General features: G+C 35.5%; 1 protein-coding gene across 1 annotated transcript in view; it reads left to right on the plus strand.

Annotated features, from left to right (window-relative positions):
- CSMD3 (CUB and Sushi multiple domains 3) overlaps nucleotides 1-26,054 on the plus strand; it is a 193,120-nt gene that overhangs the window by 80,560 nt on the left and 86,506 nt on the right. The window contains exons 2-3 of the mRNA XM_089898585.1: nucleotides 15,236-15,332; nucleotides 17,474-17,578. Coding sequence (XP_089754711.1) covers nucleotides 15,236-15,332; nucleotides 17,474-17,578 — 202 coding nt within the window. The remainder of the gene's footprint in view (nucleotides 1-15,235; nucleotides 15,333-17,473; nucleotides 17,579-26,054) is intronic.

Raw genomic sequence — 26,054 nt, forward strand, 5'->3', positions numbered from 1 at the left:
GTTTGTTTTCAGTGTTTGTAAGGGTCTAAAATAAAAATAAACTTAAAGTTAAAATAATGATTACTATAATTCTAATTGGTTGTAAAAATATATGTTTAATCAAAATGTGCACTCTGCATTTTCTTCTGACCCTAAAATATTCAAACATTACATTATCCAAAAAATATATATTTTCTTTTGTCCATGAAGGTATGAGGATGAGATAAGAATTAGAAAGAGGAAGGAGATAAAGGGGAGAAATGAGCTGACATTAAAGAAGAAAAAAGAAACATGAAAGAACAGTTTAAAAGGGGAAAGAGAAAAAATAGAATATTCTGTGAGATGGAGAGTAGAGAATAAGAACTTTATACTGTAAACATAAACCATTTTTGTTTAAAGCAGAAGAAAACCCCTATTCTACATGATTATTAGAAAGCTTTCTCATATGTCATATGTGTCAGTTGACTAATCCTAGTGTTTTTGCCATAAGAAATAAAAATCCATGAAAGAAAAGGAAGCTCAAGCCATTTGATTACAGATTCATTTCAGCAAGGACCGGCACTCCTACCAGGCATTAAAGCCTTTGAGACCATGCTATGGCTGACATTCAGCTTCAGGAGTAAATGCTAGTGGACTGTCCCTAGCATGGATTCAGCCTCATTTTTTACTTTTAAGGGCAAAACATGAGGGACTCAGGAGCCATTACACCACCTCTGTCAAAAGCCCATCTATCTGCAGGTCCCTGGGCTTTAAACACCCTACCTCCTATATTTCTGTTGCATTGGTTTGAAAGCGCATACTTAGAGATAGAAGAAAATTGTATCAGATGACTTCTGTTTCCTGCCAGGATCACACAAAAAGGATATATTACCTTATGCCACTTAAAAAATAATGTATACCTTGTAGAACAGGTGTAAATACAGAAAATCGAATATATAACAGAAGGACATATGGGATTTGTGTGAGACAAGAAATAGATTTTAAATGACATTCAGATGATAGCTCAGTTTTGGTTTTACCATTTGGTTCCACTGCTAATCTTTACATAAGTGAAAATATACTTTGCATTTCTAAACTATAAATATTTTTAGTTTCAAATGTTATGGATAAAAATGATTATGCCTTTAAGTGTTCAAAAATTCAAAAACAGAAAAAGGCTTGATGTCTTAAAAATTCAAATATGAGAGTCAAGTGCAGAGTTATCTTAGGTTGATATCAAAGAATTATCTTTAATTTGTGTTCATTTTCAATATTTGTTATCTGGATAAAATTTTAACTGCTTCAAGGCCTTTGAGCTTTCTATTTTTTCTCCTTGGAACATGCATCCCCAAAATACCTTTTGGGCTTACTGCATTGCTTCATTCAAGTTTTCACCTGTGTTCCTTGGCCATCCTATCTAAAATAATTTTCTGCTACTCATCCTCCATTCGTTCTCTATACCCTTATCCTGCCTTTTTGTTTTCTTTACAGCAACCACTCACCAGATTATATATAATTTGTTTGTTTATTTTCCTAATCTTTCTTGCCCTCCTCTCCTTGCCACTGTATTCTGCTTTTTGCTCAACAAAAAGAGGACCTGACATACAAGAGGTGTTCCATAAACATTTGTTCAATGAATGGATTTTAGCAAATAAGTGTGATGATTTCATGAATTTTTGTAGAGGTAGGACAACTGGCCAACTTCCCCAATCCAGGGTCCATGATTATTTTTTTTTTTTTTTGTGGTACGCGGGCCTCTCACTGTTGTGGCCTCTCCCGTTGCGGAGCACAGGCTCCGGACGCACAGGCTCAGCGGCCATGGCTCACGGACCTAGCCGCTCCGCGGCATGTGGGATCTTCCCGGACCGGGGCACGAACCCGTGTCCCCTGCACCGGCAGGCGGACTCTCAACCACTGCGCCACCGGGGAAGCCCGGGTCCATGCATTTTTAACTTCAGTCTTTCACTGCATGGTGATGCTGTTGCTCACTTTGCTTGCTGAGACCTTTACAAGCCATCTTGAAGCCACAAGACTTTTTTGAGAATCGATAGGAAAGATGCATAGGTAGATTTACATATTACATGGTTAATTTTATTCTTAGAAAGAACAAATTCTCTATTTATACTTTGCAGTTTAGATATAATCTTTGACAGTCTATTCAGGGTATTATACATAATGATTATATTTTCTCCGCCTTCACTAGTTCAATGAACACTCGGTTAACACCTTAAACCAAATGAGCATCCAATTGAAACCAAAAGAATATAGTGCCCTACATTTCTAGTGATTTCCATCTCAATTGTAATTGTTTCAGTTTCACAGTTCTTATTACTGCTATCAACACTTTCATTTTTTTCTGTCATAGTAGAACAGAATACAATGTTGAGTAATTTTGCAAAAAAATCGACATACTAAAATTAAACTATTGGCTTGAAAGCAGCCCCATTAGATGTGATGTGCAAGTTGTACTTATAGTTAAAATGGTCAAATACTAAGTTAGGGTATCCACAAATTTAACTAACCTGCATAAGAAAACAATATTTAATAATCTTGTACAAATCTGTCAAGTCATTCTTAGGTAAATTACAATAAAGTACAATAATATTTTTATAAGAATATTGGACTTGGAACAGAGGTAAACTTGAAAAAGTTGCTGAAGACTGAGTTTTATCTTCCAAATTTGACCTTTTTACACTTCAGATTTCTTAAAATTTTTAGTCTCTTAAATCCCAAACTCTCCTCCCTCTGAGACTCTGTGATAACACCCTGTAGCCACTAATAGCTCTGACAATATGTGGCCTTAGACGTAAGTATGGCAACCCATGTCTGTGCCATCTTTTCTCAGAGTGGGAAAGAAATGGATGAAAAAATATATACAATATCTGAATCCTCATTCATTGATTCATTTATTTACCCATCCATTCAACCATGAAAAACTTATTAAATATAATAATGAATAGCATTTACTAGTATTTGTATGAAGTGCTATTAAGCATTATCTCATTTAATATTGACACCAATGCCAGGAGTAAGATAAGAATACTATTTCTCTTTTATAGATAGTAAAACCCCTATGGTTTAGAAACAAAAGAAGAATTAATATTTGAACCCAGGTTGCTTGATTCCAAAGTTTGTTCTCTTAATCTATATGTTATGTTGTATAATACTGATTAGAAGGAAAATTTATAATGCATCCTTTTTAAAATAGAAAAGAAATGTTAGGCTAAGTTATATACATGGGCAGTAAAACTTTGTAAAATATTATTATGTGGTAATGCATATCTGGGAATACTTTTATAATGTAGTATTTTATTGGTAAAAATAAAAATGATTGAAGTAGAATTAAATATGGCTTGTTTAGGAAAATACTGGGAGAAAGGAATGATGCAGGAATGGTAACAAAGTAACTTGTAATCACAAAATATATACAGATATGCAACCAGTCACTCAATAATTTATTTAACAAGCACTTATTTAGTGCTTACCAAGCGTCAGGTCCCTTTCTAGGCACTGGCAACATAGCTTTGAATCAGAAGAAAGGTCTCTGCCCTTATGGAGTTTACATTTTGTTCAGATAGTGGTAAATACTATGGAGAAAAGTAAAGCAGAGGCTGAAGATTGGAGGAAGACATCCAGGGCATGTTGCTGTTTGATATCCAAATGAGGTGAATGAAGGGGGCTGGGAGGTATATAAATAAAAGTCAAGGAGGTAAGCACATGTATAGACTATGAGGGGGAGAAAGGTCTAGTCATGTTCAAGCCACAACAAGAATCTCACGTGTCTAGAACAGAGTGAATGATGGCAAGAGTGATAGAAGAGTTTGGAGAGGCAGAGCAGAGGCCAAGTCATATGGAACCTCAAAGTCTGGGAAGAGTTAGAATTTTTTCTAAGTAGTGTGGGAATTCATTGAACTAGAGAGTGATGTGATCTCAGTTTCTGGAAAATCACTGTGGCTAGTGTAAGGGGCAGGGGGTGAGTAGAAGCAGTAAGACTGAATAGAAAACTATTGCAGAAGGGGAGGGGAAAGTCAATGGTGATTTAGATTGGAAGATCATGATCAGTGATGAGAACTGGTGAACTTTGGGGTATATTTTTAAGATAGAACTGACAAAGTTTGCTGACAGATTGAATATAAATGTAAATGTGAATTTGAAAAGAAAGATAAATTAGGTGGTAACATTTACTGAGATGGCAAATAGTATAGATGGGGAGAATTTCAAAAGTATTGTTTTGGATGTATGAATTTTGAGATACTTAGTCGATATATTGTAGGACTCTGGGTAGAAGTCATGGTTAGAGATAAACATTTAGTAGTCATGATCTATAGATGGCATGTAAATGGATGCCACCACTGAGGGGCGGTAGTTACAAAGAGATGAGAAGATGGTCACAGTGTTACAGCATTTACATTGAAAGGATCAGAAGAAGGAGGATGAGCTAAAAAAATATTTCTTTAAAAATACTTTATCACACTGTTTCAAAAGTTTAAAAAGTTTGTAGTATTCTTTTGAGTAATTACCCTAGATTTTTGCATTCAGTTTTAGAAGCTGCACAAAGCTATAGTATTACCTTTTTTAAAAAAATTATTACAAAAATATATCCTGGTATCTCACCATTATAGCCAGATTAGGACAAATGTCCAAGAATCACAGTGCCATTGGAACCTAAAATAACAGTAGTTGTAGCGAAAGGAAATATAATTTATTGATTTCTTATTGCATTCCAAGCAGTGTGCTAGCTTCCTTATGTACATTATCATATCTATTTATTTTCCACAAAAGGCCCTCGGAAACAATTTCATTACCATTTCACAGACAAGGCATCTGAGTTTCAGAGAGTTCAGGAAACATGTCCAACATCACACAGTATTTCAAATCATAAGCTAGGTCATTCCCAGAATCAAGCTGATGCTACCAGCAGTGTAGGAATTTTGCTTTAAGATTAGTACCTTTTAAAACTGTTAGAAGCTTTTATTGACATCAAAGCAGGTCTCCATACTTATTCTTTCTTGTAGTAGTTGTACTGGCAGTAACCAGACTGGAACCATATTGAGTATTTTCTTTCCACTGAAGAGCATGAACGTGGAGCCAAACCACCAGTATTCAAATCCTGTCTTCATCTCTGACTAGCTGTGTGATCTTGGGCAAGTTATTTAATCTGTTAGTGACTCCATTTCCTCAGCTGTAAAATGGGGAGAATACTTACTCATATCTCATTGGATTGTTGGGAAGCTTTAATGAGTTAAAATATGTAAAGTCCTTAGAAGAGTGTTGGTATATAGGCTCTATATAAATGTTAGGACATAACTGTTATCGTCATCAGTATTACTCTGCAAAGGATTTTATTACTACTCAAAAGATACGTGAAGAGAAGAGTAACAAATATAAGAATTCTTCAAAAAATTCTATACCTAGACATGAACAATTTTTAACACGTGTCAGTGAACTTGTTAGTAATATAATACAAATGATATGCTATTATTGAGTTAATTATAGTATGACTTTAGATATGCCATTGTAAGTTTTCCATTAATGTTGTCTAATTATTTGTTAAAGGTTTTTGTGCTATAGGAAGACAGTTTTCATTGTTCTTATGAGTTTTAAAACATAGTATGATTTGGTTGTGTTTGCAAGTCTAGCATCTGTCTGAGATGTTATCTCTGACCTTTTCTCCTATTTTAATTCTTTGCATTAGAATGAACTCCCTCTCTTGGCTTGCTTTACTTTCAGTGCCCTGTGGTGGAATTTTAAGTAAGCGCAAAGGGACTATTTTGTCTCCTGGATACCCTGAGCCTTATGACAACAATCTGAATTGTGTATGGAAGGTGACAGTGCCAGAGGGAGCTGGCATTCAAGTAAGAATATTTAAATTTTTCTTCTTTTCATTGTATAATTGAAGTTAATTTTTTCAGAGATGACAAGGATGCACGTAATTTCTAGAATTTTAGCCAGTGCTTTTGACAGATGTGGCTGAATTTAAAAGAAAGATACTTACCATTAATTTTTTCACCTGCAAGTAACAGAAAGCCAATTCAAGATAGCATAAGCAGTAAGAAAAATGTGTTGCTCCACATAACATGGAAACTTTGAGTAGGATGGTTTAAGGGTTGTTTACTTCAGAGGTTCAGTTGTGGAATTCCTGACCCAGGTGTTTTTCCATCTCTCTGTTCTGCTATTCTTAGCATGTTGGCTTAACTCTTGGACTTCCTTTCTCATGGTTTTGAGATGGCTGCAAAAGCTCTAGGCATAACAGGCTTCCGCATCAATGGCCAGTAGACAAAATGGAATCTCTCTATTTTATGTACTTTTGTAACAGTTAAGAGAACTTTTCAAGAAACCTTCCAGCAGACTTTCCCTCCTGTCCTATGGACCAAAATTACAATGGTACCCATTTTTAAGCCATACACTGGGCAATAACAAAAGATTTACTATGATTTGGCTTAAAAAAATTAAGATTAGGTACCTGGATCAGGCAAGGGGCTTAGCCTTCTCTGGTGTACACAGCTCTCATTTAATTGAACAAAACCATTCTCTGTCAGCAAGGAAGATGAATGCTATTCTATAGACGGTAAACAGTATCTACCATATTACTTCAATTGTGACCATTTTGTGGGGGGAGCAATTTGACCAGCTACTCTGTTTGAGAAGGAAATTATTTCTGGATAAGTTGGTAGCATTTTACTGCTGAGTCAGTATTTACCCGATGGAACACAATTATGCTTCACGAAGTATTACATAGTCTATATTTTATAAAAATAACGACTGTTTCTCCAATTGAGTCATAGGGTTTTCCTTTAGAATCTTGAGATATATATCAGTCATGGAAAGAGTAGCCAAGGCATCATTCATTAAACCTGAAATAAGATAGAAGTATAATTTTCAGTAAAAATAATAAACTTTTTGAATTTATCTTTATAACTTTTCAGAAAATTCAAAAAACTTACTTAACAGGCGTCAGGTATAAAATAGGCCAATAAATCAATGAAAAAACTTGAAATGTACTTTTTCAGTGTTTTAAAAACATTAACAATCCAAAAACTGCTTATATTCTGGCTAGTTGTAGTATTATTTTATGGTCAACTTGTAAAATTCGAAGATAACCAATCAACCCTATCCTATTATTGGTAGATTTAATAAAGATTTTAGGATTGTCCAGACAATCTGAAATGAGGTGATGCCTTTAAAACTTTTCTAGAACATTTACTATATCATCTGCCTATACATTTATGAAGATTACCCTAGAGCATCTATATAGTGACATCAGCTTGACCATTTCTATCTCATCTTAAAATAATAATACCCTTGGCATTTCCCCTCTAGTTCTCATCCTCTATTTCTGACGCCCTGCGATGTGGCTTCAGCATCCAGTGCTCTATTTGAGTCATTCTTATAGTGATCACTGAGGACCCATGCCATTAAATCCATTGAATTGCTCATCCTTCCTATTTTGTTAGCAACATTCTATGCTACCCATTCTCCCCTCGCTCTTTTTTTTTTTTTTTTTTTTGCGGTATGCGGACCTCTCACTGTTGTGGCCTCTCCCATTGTGGAGCACAGGCTCCGGACGCACAGGCTCAGCGGCCATGGCTCACAGGCCCAGCTGCTCCGCGGCATTTGGGATCTTCCCAGACCGGGGCACGAACCCGTGACCCTGCATTGGCAGGCAGACTCTCAACCACAGGGAAGCCCTCTCCCCTCACTCTTAAAACAACTTTTCCCTCCATTCTACCCAATACTCTCTTGGATTTTGTTTTGTTTTCTTTTCCACATGTATGGCTTCTGCTTCTACATCTAGGAACATGATCTCCTCTTCTTCACTTCATCAGATACGGTGTTTGTGAGATTCTGTGGCCTTTGTCCATCTCACATTATACCATTCTCTCTGCCACCTTGTCTATTTTCACAGCTTCAAATACCATTATGTGCTGATGATGTCCAGGACCTGAATCACAGTAGATAAACAGAAAACATCATTTTTAAATGAAGGATTGAATAAATGATGATTTCTTTTTTTTATTATTATTTTGACTTTTTGAATTTTATTTTATTTATTTTTTTATACAGCAGTTTCTTATTAGTCATCAATTTTATCCACATCAGTTTATACATGTCAATCCCAATGGCCCAATTCATCATGCCACCACCACCCCCCACCACTTTCCCCCCTGGGTGTCCATATATTTGTTCTCTACATCTGTGTCTATTTCTGCCCTGCAAACCAGTTCATCTGTACCATTTTTCTAGGTTCCACATATATGCGTTAATATATGATATTTGTTTTTCTCTTTCTGACTTACTTCCCTCTGTATGACAGTCTCTAGATCCACCCACGTTTCTACAAATAACCCAATTTCATTCCTTTTTATGGCTGAGTAATATTCCATTGTATATATGTACCACATCTTCTTTATCCATTCATCTGTCGATGGGCATTTAGGTTGCTTCCATGACCTGCATATTGTAAATAGTGCTACAATGAACGTTGGGGTGCATGTGTCTTTTTGAATTACGGTTTTCTCAGGGTATGTGCCCAGTAGTGGGATTGCTGGGTCATATGGTAATTCTATTTTTAGTTTTTGAAGGAACCTCTATACTGTTCTCAATAGTGACTGTATCAATTTACATTCCCACCAACAATGCAAGAGGGTTCCCTTTTCTCCACACCGTCTCCAGCATTTGTTGTTTGTAGATTTTCTGATGATGCTCTTTCTAACTGGTGTGAGGTGACACCTCATTGTATTTTTCATTTGCATTTCTCTAATAATTAGTGATGTTGAGCAGCTTTTCATGTGCCTCTTGGCAATCTGTATGTCTTCTTTGGAGAAATGTCTATTTAGGTCTTCTGCCCATTCTTTTTTTTTTTTTTTTTTTTGCGGTACGCGGACCTCTCACTGTTGTGGCCTCTCCCGTTGCGGAGCACAGGCTCCGGACACACAGGCTCAGCAGCCATGGCTCATGGGCCCAGCCGCTCCGCAGCACGTGGGATCATCCCGGACTGGGGCACAAACCCATGTCCCCTGCATCAGGCGGACTTTCAACCACTGCGCCACCAGGGAAGCCCTTCTGCCCATTTTTTTATTCGGTTGTTTGTTTTTTTACTATTGAGCTGCATGAGCTGTTTATATATTTTGGAGATTAATCCTTTGTCTGTTGATTCATTTGAAAATACTTTCTCCCATTCTGAGGGTTGTCTTTTCATCTTGTTTGTAGTTTACTTTGCTTTGCAAAAGGTTTTAAGTTTCCTTAGGTCCCATTTGTTTCTTTTCTTTTTGTTTTTATTTCCATTACTCTAGGAGGTGGATCAGAAAAGATCTTGCTGTGATTTATATCAAAGAGTGTTCTTCCTATGTATTCTTCTAAGAGTTTTATACTGTCCAGTCTTACATTTAGGTCTCTAATCCATTTTGAGTTTATCTTTGTGTATGGTGTTAGGGAGTGTTCTAATTTCATTCTTTTACATGTAGCTGTCCAGTTTTCCCAGCACCACTTATTAAAGAGACTGTCTTTTCTCCATTGTATATCCTTGCCTCTTTTGTCATAGATTAATTGACCATAGGTGTGTGGGTTTATCTCTGGGCTTTCTATCCTGTTCCATTGATCTATACTTCTGTTTTTGTGCCAGTACCATACTGTCTTGATTACTGTAGCTTTGTAATATAGTCTGAAGTCAGGGAGTCTGATTCCTCCAGCTCCATTTTTATCCCTCAAGACTGCTTTAGCTATTGGGGGTCTTTTGTATCTCCATACAAATTTTAAGATTTTTTGTTCTAGTTCTGTAAAAAATGCCATTAGTAGTCTGAGAGGGATTGCATTGAATCTGTAGATTGCTTTGGGTAGTATAGTCATTTTCACAATATTGATTCTTCCAATCCAAGAACATGGTATGTCTCTCCAGCTGTTTGTATCATGTTTAAGTTGTTTCATCAGTGTCTTATAGTTTTCTGCATACAGGTCTTTTGTCTCCCTTGGTAGGTTTATTCCTAGGTATTTTATTCTTTTTGTTTCAGTGGTAAATGGGAGTGTTTTCTTAATTTCTCTTTCAGATTTTTCATCATTAGTATATGGGAATGCAAGAGATTTCTGTGCATTAATTTTGTATCCTGAAACTTTACCAAATTCATTGATCAGCTCTAGTAGTTTGAATAAATGATGATTTCTAAACCTAAATATCTAACCCACACCTTTCACCTAAGCTGCATGCCATTAATCCAACTGCACACTGAACATTTTGAGCTAAACTTCTAACATCTCTAATTCAACCTGTTCAAAACTGTCTTCATGACTTTTTTCTCAAAGTTGTGGATCTTCCTCATTGTGGTCTGTCTCAGAATGAACCCCTTAACCATTCAGTTGCACAAGCCAACAACCTTGATGATTTTTTTATGTCTCCAGCTGCAGAAAGAACTATGTCAGGTCTGTCTTTCACAAACCTCTCAAGTAACTCTGTTTTCTCTATCCACACTTCTACCACTCAAGATTAGGTGGCCATCATCCCTGTCCTGGGTTCATATTCTCCTCCAATCTATTCCTCACAGGGCAAAGAGAGTAATTTTCTAAAAATAAAAATCTAATGCTATAACTATCCTGCTTTACAGTACCTCAGTTGTCCTCGCTATCCTTAACTCCTCGACACAGCTAATTACACCTTTGTGCTTTATCCTCATTTCTTGCCTCTGATTTAGTTCTTTATAGAAAACTGGCTCTCTCTCTCTTGCCTCTGGGCCTTTGTGAATATTCTTCCCTCTGCTGGCAACACTCTCCATCATCTCCCTTTATTTGGTTTATTCTGATTCATTATTTCTGTCTCAAGGTTAAAACAGTTCCTGTGGAAGAACTTCCATGAACTTGAAACCACATTAAGTCCTCTTGCTATATGTTCTCACAGATCCCTATAATTTCCTTATTGTAACACTCGTCACATGTTACTGCTTTTACTTAATTACCTATAAACTCATGAGGGCAGTAACCTAGTCTGTTCTGGCAGCTAACACAGTACCTTGCAGTCTGTGCTCAGTAAATATTTTAGAATGAACCAATGAATACCTGCAAAAGGCGTGGAGTTTTAAGCCACTTTAAGGAGTTAACATAGCATGATGGACTAATATGACATCTGCAGATAATGTTATGTGATATATCACTGCCCTAGCCAAACACTGTTCAAAACTGGACACTTGTATCAATGACACTATAAAATCTTTCACTGAGAAAGAGTGGCATGGACTTATATATACTACCAAATGTAAAATAGATAGCTAGTGGGAAGCAGCCACCTAGCACAGGGTGATCAGCTCGGTGCTTTGTGACCACCTAGAGGGGTGGGATAGGAAGGGTGGGAGGGAGATGGAAGAGGGAGTAAGTATGGGGATATATGTATATATATATATATATATATATATAGCTGATTCACTTTGTTATAAAGCAGAAAGTATCACACCATTGTAAAGCAATTATACTCCAATAAAGATGTTAAAAAAAAATCTTTCACTGAGGAAGCATTGTGTTTAATGATTGTACTTTAGAAAACAAAATTTGAGTTTAGCAGAGCATTTATCAAACTTACAGAGTGTGAAGCATATTGGACTTTTAATTTAAATACTCTATATAACTACCAAGAGCTTTTTTCTAATTAACCTCTTACATGTTTGCTAATTTTAGACATGTCACTAAATCATAGAAAATTATAACACACACACACACACACACAGTACATGACATATTTAAAATTTCACTAACTTAGTCTGAAAACGACCTGGCTAGTACACCAGATTTAAAGCAGTGTTTAATTTATTTTATTCTGTTGGGCTAAACATGTATGTGAATAAAGAATTATATGAATATTCAATAAATCATATATGAAATGAAATGGGATAACCACTGGTGGAAAGAACCACTGGTGGAAAGAAAAAACATTTGGAATGCTGAAAAAGTTACAAATAAGATAGGATGATTGAGCATTTTGAGGAAATAACCTCAACAAATAAAATAACTTGTTGTATTACTGTTACATGAAAAGCGTGTGGAGAGGAGTGTATTCATTTGTTTGCCTGTTTATTTTAGCAAGGTACATTGGAGGGAGAATTCCAAAGGAGCTACATTTAACAGTAACAGAGTTACCAAGCAAAGAACAATTTTTATGTGATGAATCAGTTTTAAAAATGTTATTTACTTAATTGTGTCAATTTGTAGAATGAGATGATAATGAGTCAATATAATCATCCAAACAAAGTAAAATGCAATTTGCATGTTTCTATGAGGGATACCAGGTTTTAGTTATTGGAAATTCATTACCTCATAAAGCTATCCTGTTGTCATAATGGACAACTCCATCTAATTTAAAGTTCTTCTGAACACTGAATCTGTAGCTGCTCCTTTAAGTAAAAGACTTAAAGTCTTTTACTTGACTCTCATTTGGTTTTCTGTCATTGTGGGTCCTCAGCTATTTACTTGAGTCTCCTATACCCTCTGTGTGTTTAATATGCCAAACTACATTCACAATTTGCCAAGAATCCTAGTGGCAAATTGCATTAGTTTTCTGTGACTTCTGTAACAAATCCTAAACTCAACAGCTTAAAGTAACAGAAATTTATTCTCTCATGGTACTGGAGGCCGAAAGTCCCAAATCAGTTTTACTGCCCTGAGACTGAGGTGCTGACAGGGCTGCTCTCCCACCACCGTTCACTCTCCCCTCTGCTCAGGCTCTAGGGAAGATTCCTCTCCTGGCCTCTTCCAGCTTCTGGTAGCTGCCAGCATTCCTTGGCTTCTGACCACATCACTCCAATTTCTGCTTCTGTGATCACACTGCATTCTCTTCTGTCTGTGTCAAATCTTTTCTGACATCTGATAAGAACACGTGTGATTGCATGTAAAGCTCATTTAAATCATCTAGGATAGTCTCCCTATCTCAAGATATTTAGTTTATTCACATCTGAAAGACCCTTTTCCGTACAAGACAATATTTACAGGCTCAAGAGGTCAGGATCTGATATCTTTGGGAGCCATATTCATATATATATATATAGATATAGATATATATATATATGTCCAGAATTAAACAGATTTTCTTCCTCTCTCCAAGGTAATAGGTTTTCCTGAGGATGTCTACATTTTTGTTTGTGCCATCCCTCTGATCTCAATAACTCAGGGAAAAAAATTATTTTAAAATCTTTCCTGTCACTTCCATCTCCCATTCATATCACACAAAATCCAGTAATTTCCCCTATAGCAACACACGTGATGTGACTTTCGGGTCCCCCTTTCTACCATTCCTGCCTATTAACCTACTTTATTTAGTCTTTCATTGCTTCTCATGTGGACTACTGCAATAAACATTAAAGTTGTCTTTTCACTTTTATTTTCTTCACTCAATTCAGTAGTACCTACTTAAAGCACAGTCCTGATTATGCGCCTTCAATCCACCTTCTAAAACCTTCAATGAAATACTCCTCAAGTGCACAATTATTATGCTGGTATTCAGTCTTTATAGCCCTCTCTCTCATTCTCTTCCTTAGCTAAGACACATTAAATCCTCAGTACGCACTAGGTACTATTCTAAGGTAAAATCCTTTCATTTTTACAGCAAACCTATGAATTATATGCCTTTATTACAGTGATTTATGTAAGAAATCTATGGCACAGAGAGAATAACAATTCTTTTCAGGTTACATGCCAGTGAGTAGACGGAGCCAGGAAGTTGTATAGCCCGGCTAATATTCTAACGCTAATATTTCTTGTATTTATCCAGAACCTTTACTCTTTCTAACTTTTCTCTACTTTTTCTAACTTTGCACGCCTATTTGCTCTTGTGTGAATACCCTCCACTGTGGCGAAATTGGATTACTGATGGGTCACTAAATCTCCCTCATGGCTTGTCTCCTCTACGTTTTTACTAACTCAGTTTCTTTCAGTGGAAAACCGCTCGATACATTTTGCTTATCTCAATTGTCAACTCTTGCAAGAATCCTTACTTTTATTTTCTCTTTCTTTTTTCTTTTTTAAGCCAAATGTGACTTTTTCTTTTCCTGAATTGAAGGAAAGGAAAATTCAGATATGAAGAGAGAATTGACCATTGTTTAAGGAGTCGGGGGTTATATTACAATCATACAGCTTTAATTCCAGTCTTCTTTCTGTCCTGGAACATTGCCATTGGGCCTAATGCCTGTCACACAGGCAGGGTATCTGTTGCCATGTGGCACTCATCCCTGGAAAAGAGGCTCCAGCATTCATTTGAATGGAAGAATGATGAAGGCCTATTCTGTGGATAAGAAATTTTTAATGAATGCAATTGTTAGAAGTACTTAGTGAATGAGTGTGTGATGCTTACATCTATAACAGACTTCAGCTAAATAAAAATAAATTTAGTAAGGCTATTCCTTTACCTCCTCCTAAACTATAAAATATGTAATAAAGAACAATAGATAACATCCACAGTTGTGAGGGTTTTCTGGGTTCTTGCAAAAGCTCAAGCTGTGCCAAGTGAAGTGCAACAAAGGAACACATGCCTCTTTCTTCAAATAAAATTTAATAGACATGAGAGGATTATACTCCAGCATTTTCCTTATCAACTTAATGGACCTTCACAGTGATTTAGTTATTACGATGCCATTTATAAAAATATAGCTATTTATAAAAACAATCTTTAAAAGACATACCCAAATCAGTTATAAAGTATTATTTTTGGTTATCCATATTGAAATTTATTAAATTTGTGCATAGTGGATTATTATGTTAATTTTAAAAAATAAAATAAAGACAGGAAATTTAGCAAAGGTTATGCAAAGTAAAACATAATAAAATGTATCCAGGATAAACCTAGTTCAAAAAATGTATATATTATAGGGTCTTATATGCTTATGTGGTCCTCAATGTGGACCACAAATCTGGTTATTTCCTAATAGGTAAAGCAAATGAGAAAACTCAGTCACTGACAAGAATCAAAATTCCAAAACAAAAAAGTTAAACAACTGTTTTGGAACATGCCTTGATTCAGATTCCAGGCACTAAGACATTAGATTAATCCAAAGCTGAGATAGTGACAGACATTTTCAATGTTATACCCATAGTGAACACTCCTAGATGCCTCAGAGGCTTTTATTATAAAAGTTAGTGCATGTAGGCCAGTGCCATAAAGGCAAAGGTCAGTTCTGTTAAAGTCATTCCATGAAGGGCCACAATGATATGGTCCAGGCTTTAAGCTCTCTCTTGCAGAGGAGATAAGTAGACTATAGTATATGTGTCTCATTAGAAGTATGTGTTCTTACCAGTAATTATTATTTCATAGGTGCAAGTTGTCAGCTTTGCTACAGAACATAATTGGGATTCTCTGGACTTTTATGATGGGGGAGACAACAATGCTCCAAGACTTGGAAGTTATTCAGGTAAATGAGAGAGCTGAGCTTAATTAAAATACATTATAATTAGGAATGTAAGATCTCTCTCTCTCTTTGAAGAGCTCCCTAGAACTCTGACTTGGTGGTTTTAATTTTGCTTTTTACAAACTATATGCAGTGAACTAAATTACAAGGTTAGAAGTTTGAAAGGCTTTAAAGGTAATGAAATTGATGTTTAAGACCTTACTGTAGTGTTACTATATTTGTGTAATTATTTATTGATGTTTTTGTGTTACTAGTATTATTTTTAGCTGAGCTATGGTTCAGGAATAGTATGTATGCCCCTCTCCCTTAAAAAAAAGGATGAGTAGTAATAGTTAAAAATTAGACAGTGCTTGGTAATTATGGTATATTCACTTAATAGAACGTTATGCAGCCATTAGAACAATTATAGAGACTGTGTAACAACATGGTAAATGCTACCATGTACTGTTGAGTGAGAATAAAGAAAATACAAAATCAATTCTATGAAATGAATTAAATTATATAAAATTCATACTATATACATATGTTCCAAGACCAGAAGGTTTTAAAATTTGTTATGGTTTTTAAAGGTAGTTTATGCATTTATCTAACAGCTTCTTATAGCATATTTAGGATAAAATGAAGTTTTAATTTTAACTGTACCTTTTACTTTAATTTTGATTATAGTGTTTAACTCTAGAAATATAAACATAGCTAAACTATAAACTTACATATTTCAGATATACTGAAAGAATTTTGAATGGTATTAAGATTTTAATAGATTAAAATATTTTAGATATAGATTGAGAGAGAAATTTTTCTTGGAAAAATTGTATAAATTTTTGAGTATGCATTTGTCTATAATAGACTAGTTGTAATACTTTCTGAATAAAAGTTACAATAATGAACATGATGAAAGTGATAAATAATAACAGCTGTTGATTACCAAGTGCTAGCTCTGCATGAAGCTTGTCATACATTTCCTCATTTGATCTTTTTAGCAGTCCTGGTAGGTGATTGACACTAAGAGAAATTAAGTTGCCCGAGGTCGTACAGCTAATGTTAGAATGAGACTGGGACCCAGCTGGTGTGACTCCAGAGTCAGAGCTCTTACACTAAGATCCTCAGAGACCAAAGGCAGTCTGAGTGACCTTTGAGTTTCTGTTTACCTCTGTCTTCAGTGATTCAGTTAGGACACTATAGACAGAGCAATTTCGGGGGGGAAAAAAAAAGCAATCGTGTGTTCTTTAATGAGTTTGTCCTGGTTTCTCTTATAGAAGGCTCAGTGGTTAAGGTTCATAGAGTTGTGTAAAGTGTGAAGTAGCTAGAAAATTACAAAAAACAATGTTTGCAACACTATCAACTCAGATGTTTGTTGAACTTTATCTTGAGACCGTTGACAGTTATTTTTATTGTTGTCTTTTGAAACTGTTTGAATTGTAAAATTAAGGATCTTGAACTATTACTCAATGTCAAATAGTCAAGAAGTAATTGGTTCAAGCAGATATGTTATATTTTCAACTCAGTAATTGAATAATTAAAGTTGATTTCCTGTCGAAGTTCAGAAGAACACGATTATAAAGCATTTGCTAAGAGACAAGGCTGACACTAGTTCATAATTGGCATCTTTTTGAATGCTAACTACCAGCTTTGCTGTCAGGGTGTAAGAAACATCAAGGTACTTGACCTGGTATAGAACATAAATGTATATATTTAAATATCATAATAAAGGCCAATAAATGTATATATCTTTAAGCCCATATAAAATTTTGTTATTATATCATAAAAATTGCATGCAGACTTTAAAACTAAGTTTATTATTAGCTTGTACATGAACTATTGAAATCCACATGAAATTCAAAATATTTATTTTAGGTGACTAGTAAAATTTACTGCTTTGATTTTCACCAGCTTTCTTTTTTTGCTCCTACCTATTTTTAGGGAGCAATCTAATGTGCTCTCGAAGGTCTGTCTCCTTGGAGATAGTCAAGAACAGTAATATGAAAGACAAATATGTGAGAAATATTTTTACTTAAAAATTTTGTAAAACACTTTACTAATATATAATTTCAGTGATAACTTATTGGCTAATTAATAGTTAACTTAGTTTTATTAATAATACTTATTATGTGATCACTGAACTACTTTTTCAATTATCGTTTCAGGAACAACAATTCCCCCTCTTTTGAATAGTACATCTAATAATCTATATCTAAATTTTCAATCAGACATCAGTGTTTCTGCTGCTGGATTTCACCTTGAATACACAGGTAAATATATCATGTGCTATTCAGGAAAATTAAGAACAAATTTATATTAATTTTAAATATTACTTTTCTGAATATAGAAAGTTAATGGACTTTGTCAAAAGAGAACATTTGGGCTTACTTTCTTAAGATTTTGAAGTGTTTCTTCAACTACAAAATTATATGTATAAAGTTCTGATTATTTTCATCAGAATTTACACTTTCTTTTTTTTTAAGTGTCAGTACACTTAAGATTTACCCTCTTAACAAAAGTTTTAAGTGCACAATACAGTAGTGTTAACTATAGGTGCAGTGTTTTACAGCAGATCTCTAGAGCTTATCCGTCTTGCATAACTGAAACTTTATACCCATTGAACAGCAACTCCGCATTTCTCCCTCCTCTCAGCCTCTGGAAACCAACATTCTACTTTATATTTCTATGAGTTTGACTATTCTATACTTCATATATGTGATATCATGTAGTATTTGTCCTTCTGTGTCTGGCTTATTTCACTGAGCATAATGTCCATCAAGTGCACCAATGTTGTCACATACAACAGAATTTTTTTCTCCTTTTTAAGACTGAATAATATTCCATTGTATGTATATAATGTATTTTCTTTATCCATTCCTCCCTTGATGGACATTTAGGTTGTTTCCATATCTTAGCTATTGTGAATAATGCTGCAGTGAACATGGGAGTGCAGATATCTCCTTGAGATTCTGATTTCTTTTGGAAATATACCCAGAAATGGGATTGCTAGATCATAAGGTAGATCTACTTTTAATTTTTTTGAGGAACCTCTATAGTGTTTTCCACAGTGTCTATACCATTTTACCTTCCAACCAACATTGTATAAAGGTTCCAATTTCTTCGTATTCTCACCAACACTTACCTTTTTTTTTTAAGATAAGTAAGAGCATTTTATAGTTATCATGGAGAGTACAAATCATAACAAAAACTCCAGTTTTGAGTATTTTTGCACCAAATGACATAACAACAACAATTCTTAAAGTAAATCATCATGAACTATAAGAAGAAATAAACAAAAATGCATTATGAAATTTACCAAAATTGACACTAGTAAAGACGGATATTCTAAATAGACCAATTATCATAGGACCAATATAGACAATAGTTATTAAAATACAAAAAAACGTACCTGGTCCAAAAGGCTTCACCCAGAAATATTACCAGATCTTTAAAAACCAGGTAATCACAGTGCCATTTAAATTATTCCATCTACTTTTTGTGGTGTATACCATAGGTTCCAATACTTGTCTCAGTATAAAACTATAAACCAGCCTCTTTTGTGAACATGATGCAAATGTTTTAGTTTTCCAGCTTGCTGAGATTTAACTAACATATAACATTGTGTAAGTTTAAAATATACAATGTGAATTGTTCAGAATGTAAATTGGTGCAGCCACTATGGAAAACAGTATGGAGGCTTCTCTAAAAACTAAAAATAGAGTTGCCATATGATCTAGCAGTCCCACTCCTCATATATCCAAAGAAAACTAAAATTCAAAAAGATGCATGCACCCCAATGTTATACAACACTGTAAATCAACTATACTTCAACTAACTAACTAAATAAATAAATAAAATATATGATGTGTTGATTTGATACATGTATCTATTGCAAAATGATTACCACAATAGGGATAGTTAATACTTCCATTACTTCACATGATCGCTTTTGTTTTCTGTGATGAGAACATTTAAGATCTAGTCTCCTAGTAACTTTGAATGATTCAGTATCATTAACTATAGCCACCATGTTGTACACTGGATCCTCAGAACTATTCATCTTATAACTGGAAGTTTGTACCCTTTGATTCACATCTCCCCATTTCTCCCAATCCCAGCCACTGGCAACCACCATTCTACTCATAGTTTCTAAGAGTTTGTCTTTTTTAGATTCTACATGTAACTGAGATCATATGGTATTTGTTTTCTCTGAGTTATTTCACTTAGCATAATAACCTGGAGGTCATTTTTTGTTATTGCAAATGGCAGGATTTCCTTCTTTTACATGGCTGGATAATATTTCATTGTATATATGTCCCACATCTTTTTTTTTTACTCATCTGTAGAAAGACACTTAGGTTGTTTTCATATCTTGGCTATTACAAATAATGCTACAGTGAACATGTAGTGTAGGTATCTCTTTGAGATCCTGATTTCATTTCCTTTGAATATATACTAAGAAGTGGGATTGCTGGATATATGATAGTTCTATTTTTAATTTTTTGAAGAACCTCCATACTGTTGTCCATAGTGGCTGTACCAATATTCATTTCCACATCTATAGGTGGCTTTGGGTAGTATGGACAGTTTGACAATATTAGTTCTTCCTATTAATAAATATGGAATATTTTCCCATTTATTTGTGTATTCTACAGATTTTTTTCATCAATGTCTTATGAGTTTTATTGTACAGATGTTTTACCACCTTGGTGGAATTTGTTCCTATTTTACTATTTTTTTCCAATGCTATTATAAATGGGATTGTTTTCTTTCTTTCTTTTTTAGATATTTTGTGGTTATTGCATAGTATCACAACTGATTTCTTTATGTTGATTTCATATGCTGCATTTTTATTAAATTGATTTATTCTAACATTTTTTGGTGGCATGTTTAGGATTTTTCTCTATGTAAGATCATATCATCTTCCAAAATAGACAATTTTACTTTTACTTTTCTATTTGGAAGCCTTTCATTTCTTTTTCTTGCCTAATTGCTCTGACTAGGACTTCCAGTACTATGTTGAATAGGAGTCATGAGAGTGGTCACCCTTAGTCTTGTTCTTAATCATAGATGAAAAGCATTTAACCTTTCACCATTGAGTGTGATGTTAGCTGTGGGTTTTTCATATGTGGCCTTTATTATGTCTTGGTAGGCTGTATGTTTCTTGGAATTTATCCATTTCTTCTAGGTTATCTAATTTGTTGGTGTGTAATTGTTCATAGCAGTGTCTTATGATCCATTGTATTTCTGTGGTATCAGTGTAATGCCCTCTCTTTCATTTCTGATTTTATTTGAGTTCTCTTTCTTTTTTAATCTATTTAAAGTTTTCTAAATTTTGTTTATGTTTTAAAAACCAGCTCCTTGTTTCTTTGGTCTTTTCTATTGTTTTTATATTCTTCTATTTTATTTCTGCTTTCATAATTGTTATTTTCTTCATTTTGCTAACTTTTGGTTTAGTGTATTCTTTTTCTAGTTCATTGAGTTGTAAATTTAGCTTTTTTTTTTTTTTGAGATCTTTCTTTTTTCTTAATGCAGGCATTTATTGCTATAAAATTCCCTCTCAGAATGGCTTTTGCTGCATCCCATAAGTTTGGGTTTATTGCATTTCTGATTTTGTTTCTTTCAAGATATATTTTGATTTCTTCTTTGACTCATTGATTGTTCAGGAGTGTATTGTTTAATTTCAAATAGTTATGGATTTTCCAGTTTTCCTCCTGTTACTGATTTCTATTTTCATGTCATTGTGGTCAAAAGAGATGTTTGATATGATTTCAATCTTAAATTTGGTAAGACAGTTTTTGTGACATAATGTATGATCTGTCATGTAGAATATTCTGTTTGAACTTGAGAAGAACTTGCAATCTGCTACTTTGGAAGGAATGCTTTGTATATGTCTCTGTCTCTTCGGTCTATGTGGTCTAAAGTATAGTTCAAATTCAGTGTTTTCTTAATGATTTGATGTCTGGATGATCTATCAGTTGTTGAAAGTGGGGTATTGAAGTTCCCTACTATTATTGTATTGTCTATGTCTCCATTCAGAACTGTTAACATTTGCTTAATATATTTGGTTGCTCTGATGTTCGGTTCACATATATTTATGATTGTTATATTCCCTTTTACTTCCCTTTTATGTTTTTTTTAATTAATTAATTTATTTATTTATTTATGGCTGTGTTGGGTCTTCGTTTCTGCGCATGGGCTTTCTCTAGTTGTGGCAAGTGGGGACCACTCTTCATCGCGGTGTGCAGGCCTCTCACTATCGCGGCCTCTGTTGTTGCAGAGCACAGCCTCCAGACACGCAGGCTCAGTAATTGTGGCTCACGGGCCCAGTTGCTCCGTGGCATGTGGGATCTTCCCAGACCAGGGCTTGAACCCGTGTCCCCTGCATTGGCAGGTAGAGACCCACTGTGCCACCAGGGAAGCCCCCCTTTTATGTTTTTGATGTCACAGTTTACCTCTTCAATATTTTGTATTTATTAACAAATTATTGTAGCTATAGTTATTTTTAAAACTTTTGTCCTTTCACTTTTATAATAGTGTTAAATGGTTAATCCACCCCCATAGTATTAGAGTATTCTGAATTTGAATATATACTTACCTTTACCAGTGTGTTGTACATTTTCATGTTTTCATGTTACTAATTAGTGTCCTTTCATTTCAGCTTGAAGAACTCCTTTCAGTATTTTTTTGTAAGGCATGTCTAGTAGTGATGAACACCCTCAGCTTTTGGTTGTCTGGGAACATCTTTATCTTGCCTTCCTCTGAAGTCCTCTGGTGAACTGCTTTGCTGTATAGAATGCTTTTGCTTGGCAGTGTTATTCTTTCAGCACTTTGAATATAACATCCCTCTCTGTCCATGCATGTAAGGTTTCTCCAGAGAGAGTCGCTGAAAACCTTATGCAAGTTCCCTTGTAAGTTACAAGCTTTTTTTCTCTTACTACTTTAAAGATTCTCTATTTGTCACTGATTTTCTACAGTTTTATTGTAATTCATATTGTAGAAGATCTCTCTAAGTTGAGTTTGTTTGGGGACCCATGACTTGCATGAACATGACTGTTGAGATCTCTCCCCAGATTTAGGAAGTTCTCAGCCACTATTTCTTTAATAAGCTTTCTATTCCTATCTTTCTCTTTTCTCCTCTGATAGTCCAGTAATTTAGAGATTCTTTTCTTTTGATAATATTTCATAGATCATTTAGGCTTTCTTCACTCTTTGAATTTTTCTTCTTATTTCCTCCTCTGATTACATAAATTTCAAGCATCCTCTCTTCTAATTCACAGATTCTTCTACTTGAACTCTCTTTTGCATTTTTTATTCATTAGGTGCATTTTTCAGCTCAAGAATTTCTGTTTGATCCTTTTTTATAATTTCTATCTCTGTTAAACTTCTCATTTTGATCATGTATTGTTTTCCTGGTTTTGTTCAATTAATTTTTGTGTTTTCTTGTAGCTCCTTCAGCTTCCTAAAAATTTTGAATTCCTTTCTGGGTAAGTTACAGATCTCCATGCCTTTGGGGTTGGTTACTCTCATGACTGACTTCAGGAGAAAAGTACCTTTCCTCAGACCTGCTAGGGATTCTGAAGGTTTTTTATGCTTTCTATGGATATGCATGCTCCACTTCTCGCTCCCTCTTGTGGAAGAATTCTTAAGCTTGTATGACTTCTCTCAATCCTGTAGACCCTTGCTTTCCCAGGGGTAGTGACAAATGCTCAAGTTTGTAGTCTTTTCCAGATCCACAGAATCAGGCCAGATTTCTGTGAATGCTCACTAGCCATCTGCAAAAGCTTGCCCGTGGTCCAGCTAGAGGGATCCATAGGCAAGGTGTCCCCACTGGCTCATGGGTTTGCCTCCTGATGGAGTCCCTGAATTGTTTAATAAGATCCATATCCCCTTGGTATGTCCCTTTCTGAGCCCTGGCTTCTGTTTTCCAGTTATTCACAGTGCATGTCATAACTCAGTACTCAGGTTGAGGTGAGAGAAAAATGAGCCTTTTTCCTATTTGGTAGCATCCTGCACAGCTGGGGAAGTCAGGCACGCACTCACAGACTCTTACTTCCCCCACAGGAGAAGTCATGGGTCAAAAAGCGATCTCTTGGCACCAAACCCTGTTCCCTTGGGGGAAGGGTGGAGCAGATAAAGTCAAGCTGTTCCTCCTACTCTGTGCAATGTGTCCAATCTTGAATTTTTGTTCTAATGATGTGCTGGAACTTCTCTGCTGGACTCCTTTACTTCCACAAGAGTCTCTCCTTCATTGGTGATTGTGCAATTCAGTGTTCTTCAGAGGCTCCCAGACCGTGGCTTGAGAGCGGATGGAGCTAGCTCAAGGAGAACTTTAGGGTCCACAGCCAGAACCAAGGTCTGTAAGCCTATTGCCTGACGAACGGGTAGGTGAGACTCCTCCTGGGTCCCTTGGCGTATAGTACTGGTGAGAGAACCAAAAGCAAATGGGGTGTTGCTAAATTATCAGGGCTTTGGAATTATTTCTGAGTTAGCCACCTGGGTCTGACTCAAATGACTCTTTTCAAAATGGCTCTCCTTGTTCTTGCACTGCACTGGGGTTTCCTAATCTTCTACCTGTATTCCCACATGTCCCACAGGCACTCTTGTCCATGAATGATTGCCATATTGTTGTTGCTGAGGAAAGAACGTGAATGAGAATGAGAAACATATTAGGCCATCTTGCTGACATCACTCCTCTTTTTTTTTTTTTTTGACAACAGCTATCCTAATTAGGTGTGAGGTGATATCTCGTTGTGGTTTTGAGTTGCATTTCCCTAAAGATTAGAGATGTTGAGAATCTTTTCCTATCCCTGTTGGACATTTGTATGTCATCTTTGGAGAAATGTCTATTCAAGTCCCTTGCCCATTTCGTACCTTTTTTTTTTTTTTTTTTTTTTTTGCGGTACGCGGACCTCTCACTGTTGTGGAGCACAGGCTCCGGCCATGGCTCACGGGTCCAGCCGCTCTGCGGCATGTGGGATCTTCCCGGACCGGGGCACGAACCCGTGTCCCCTGCATCGGCAGGCAGACTCTCAACCACTGCGCCACCAGGGAAGCCCTCATACCATTTTTGATTGGATTATTTTTTTTTATCAAGTTGTAGGAGTTCATTATGTAGTTTGGATATTAACACTGTATTATATATGCAGTTTGAAAATATTTTCTCCCATTCTTTAGTAGGTGACTTTTTAACTCTGCTGATTGTTTGCTATGCAGCAACATTTTAGTTTGATGTAGTCCACTTTTTAATTTTTGCTTTTGTTGCCCTGTGCCTTAATGTCATATCCAAGAAATCATTGCCAGGGCCAATATCATGATGGCTTTTCCTGTTTTCTTCTAGGAATTTTACATTTTCAGTTCTTATTTTTAAGTTTTTAATTCATTTTGAATTAATTTTATATGATGTAAGATAAGTTTCACTATTTTGCTTATGGATATCCAGTTTTCCCAGCATCATTTGTTGAAGAGATTATCCTTTCCCCATTGTATATTTTGACACCCTTGTCAAAGATAAGTTAACTGTGTGGGGGTTTATTTTTGGACTCAGTCCTTTGTTCCATTCATCTATATGTCTATTTTTATGCCAGCACCATACTGTTTTAATTATTGTAGCTTTTGTAGCTATATTTTGATATCATGAAGTGTGATATCACTTTGTTCATCTTTTTCAACATTGATTTGGCTATTTTGGATCTTTTGAGGTTCCTTATGAATTTTAGGTTTATCTAATTCAGTAAAAAAACACCATTAAGATTTTGATAGAAATTGCATTGAATCTGTAGCTCATATTTAAACAATATTAAGCCTTCTAGTTCATGAACACAGTCTATCTTTCCACTTATTTGTATCTTTTAAAATTTCTTTCATGAATAGTCTGTAGTTTTCAGGGTAAAAGCCTTTCACCTCCTTGGCTAAGTGTTTTCGTAAGTATTTTATTCTTTCTGGTGCTACCGTAAACAGGAACATTTTATTTATTTATTTATTTATTATAAATTTATTTGTTTACTTATCTATTTTTGGCTGGGTTGGATCTTCATTGCTGCACGGGGGTTTTCTCTAGTTGTGGCAACCGGGGACTACTGTTCATTGCAGTGCATGGGCTTCTCATTGCAGTGGCTTCTCTTGTTGTGGGGCACAGGCTCTAGGTGCACGGGCTTCAGTAGTTGTGGCATGCAGGCTCAGTAGTTGTGGCTCACGGGCTCTAGAGTGCAGGCTCAGTAGTTGTGGTGCACGGGCTTAGTTGCTGTGTGGCATGTAGGATATTCCCGGACCAGAGATCAAACCAGTTGCCCCTGCATTGGCAGGTGGATTCTTAACCATTGCCCCACCAGGTGAGTCCCAGGGAACATTTAAAAGTTTTCCTTTTAGAAGAGTTTGATGTTAGTGTCATTGAATCAATTATGACTGATTTCTGTGTGTTGATTTTGTATCCAGAAACAACATAATTCATTTATTAGTACTAACAGTATTCCTTTGAAGTTAGGGTTTTCTACATTTAAGATCATGTCATTTTCAAACAGCTACCTTTAATTTTTACTTTCTGATTTGGATGCTTTTTATGGCTTTTCCTCACCTAATTTCTTTGTATATGATTCCAGTATTATGTTAGTAGAAGTGTTAAGAGTTGGCATCCTTACCTTGCTCCTGATCTTAGATGAAAAGCTTTCAGTATTTTACTGTTGACTGTGATGATAGTTGTGGGCTTTTCATATACGGCCTGTATTATTTTGAGGTACATTCTGTATG

The sequence above is a fragment of the Delphinapterus leucas genome, chromosome 17 (genome assembly GCF_059928025.1).
Source record: "Delphinapterus leucas isolate spDelLeu-1000000601 "Yukka" chromosome 17, BTC_Dleu_Yukka2, whole genome shotgun sequence".
In the NCBI taxonomy this organism is placed as follows: Eukaryota; Metazoa; Chordata; class Mammalia; order Artiodactyla; family Monodontidae; genus Delphinapterus; species Delphinapterus leucas.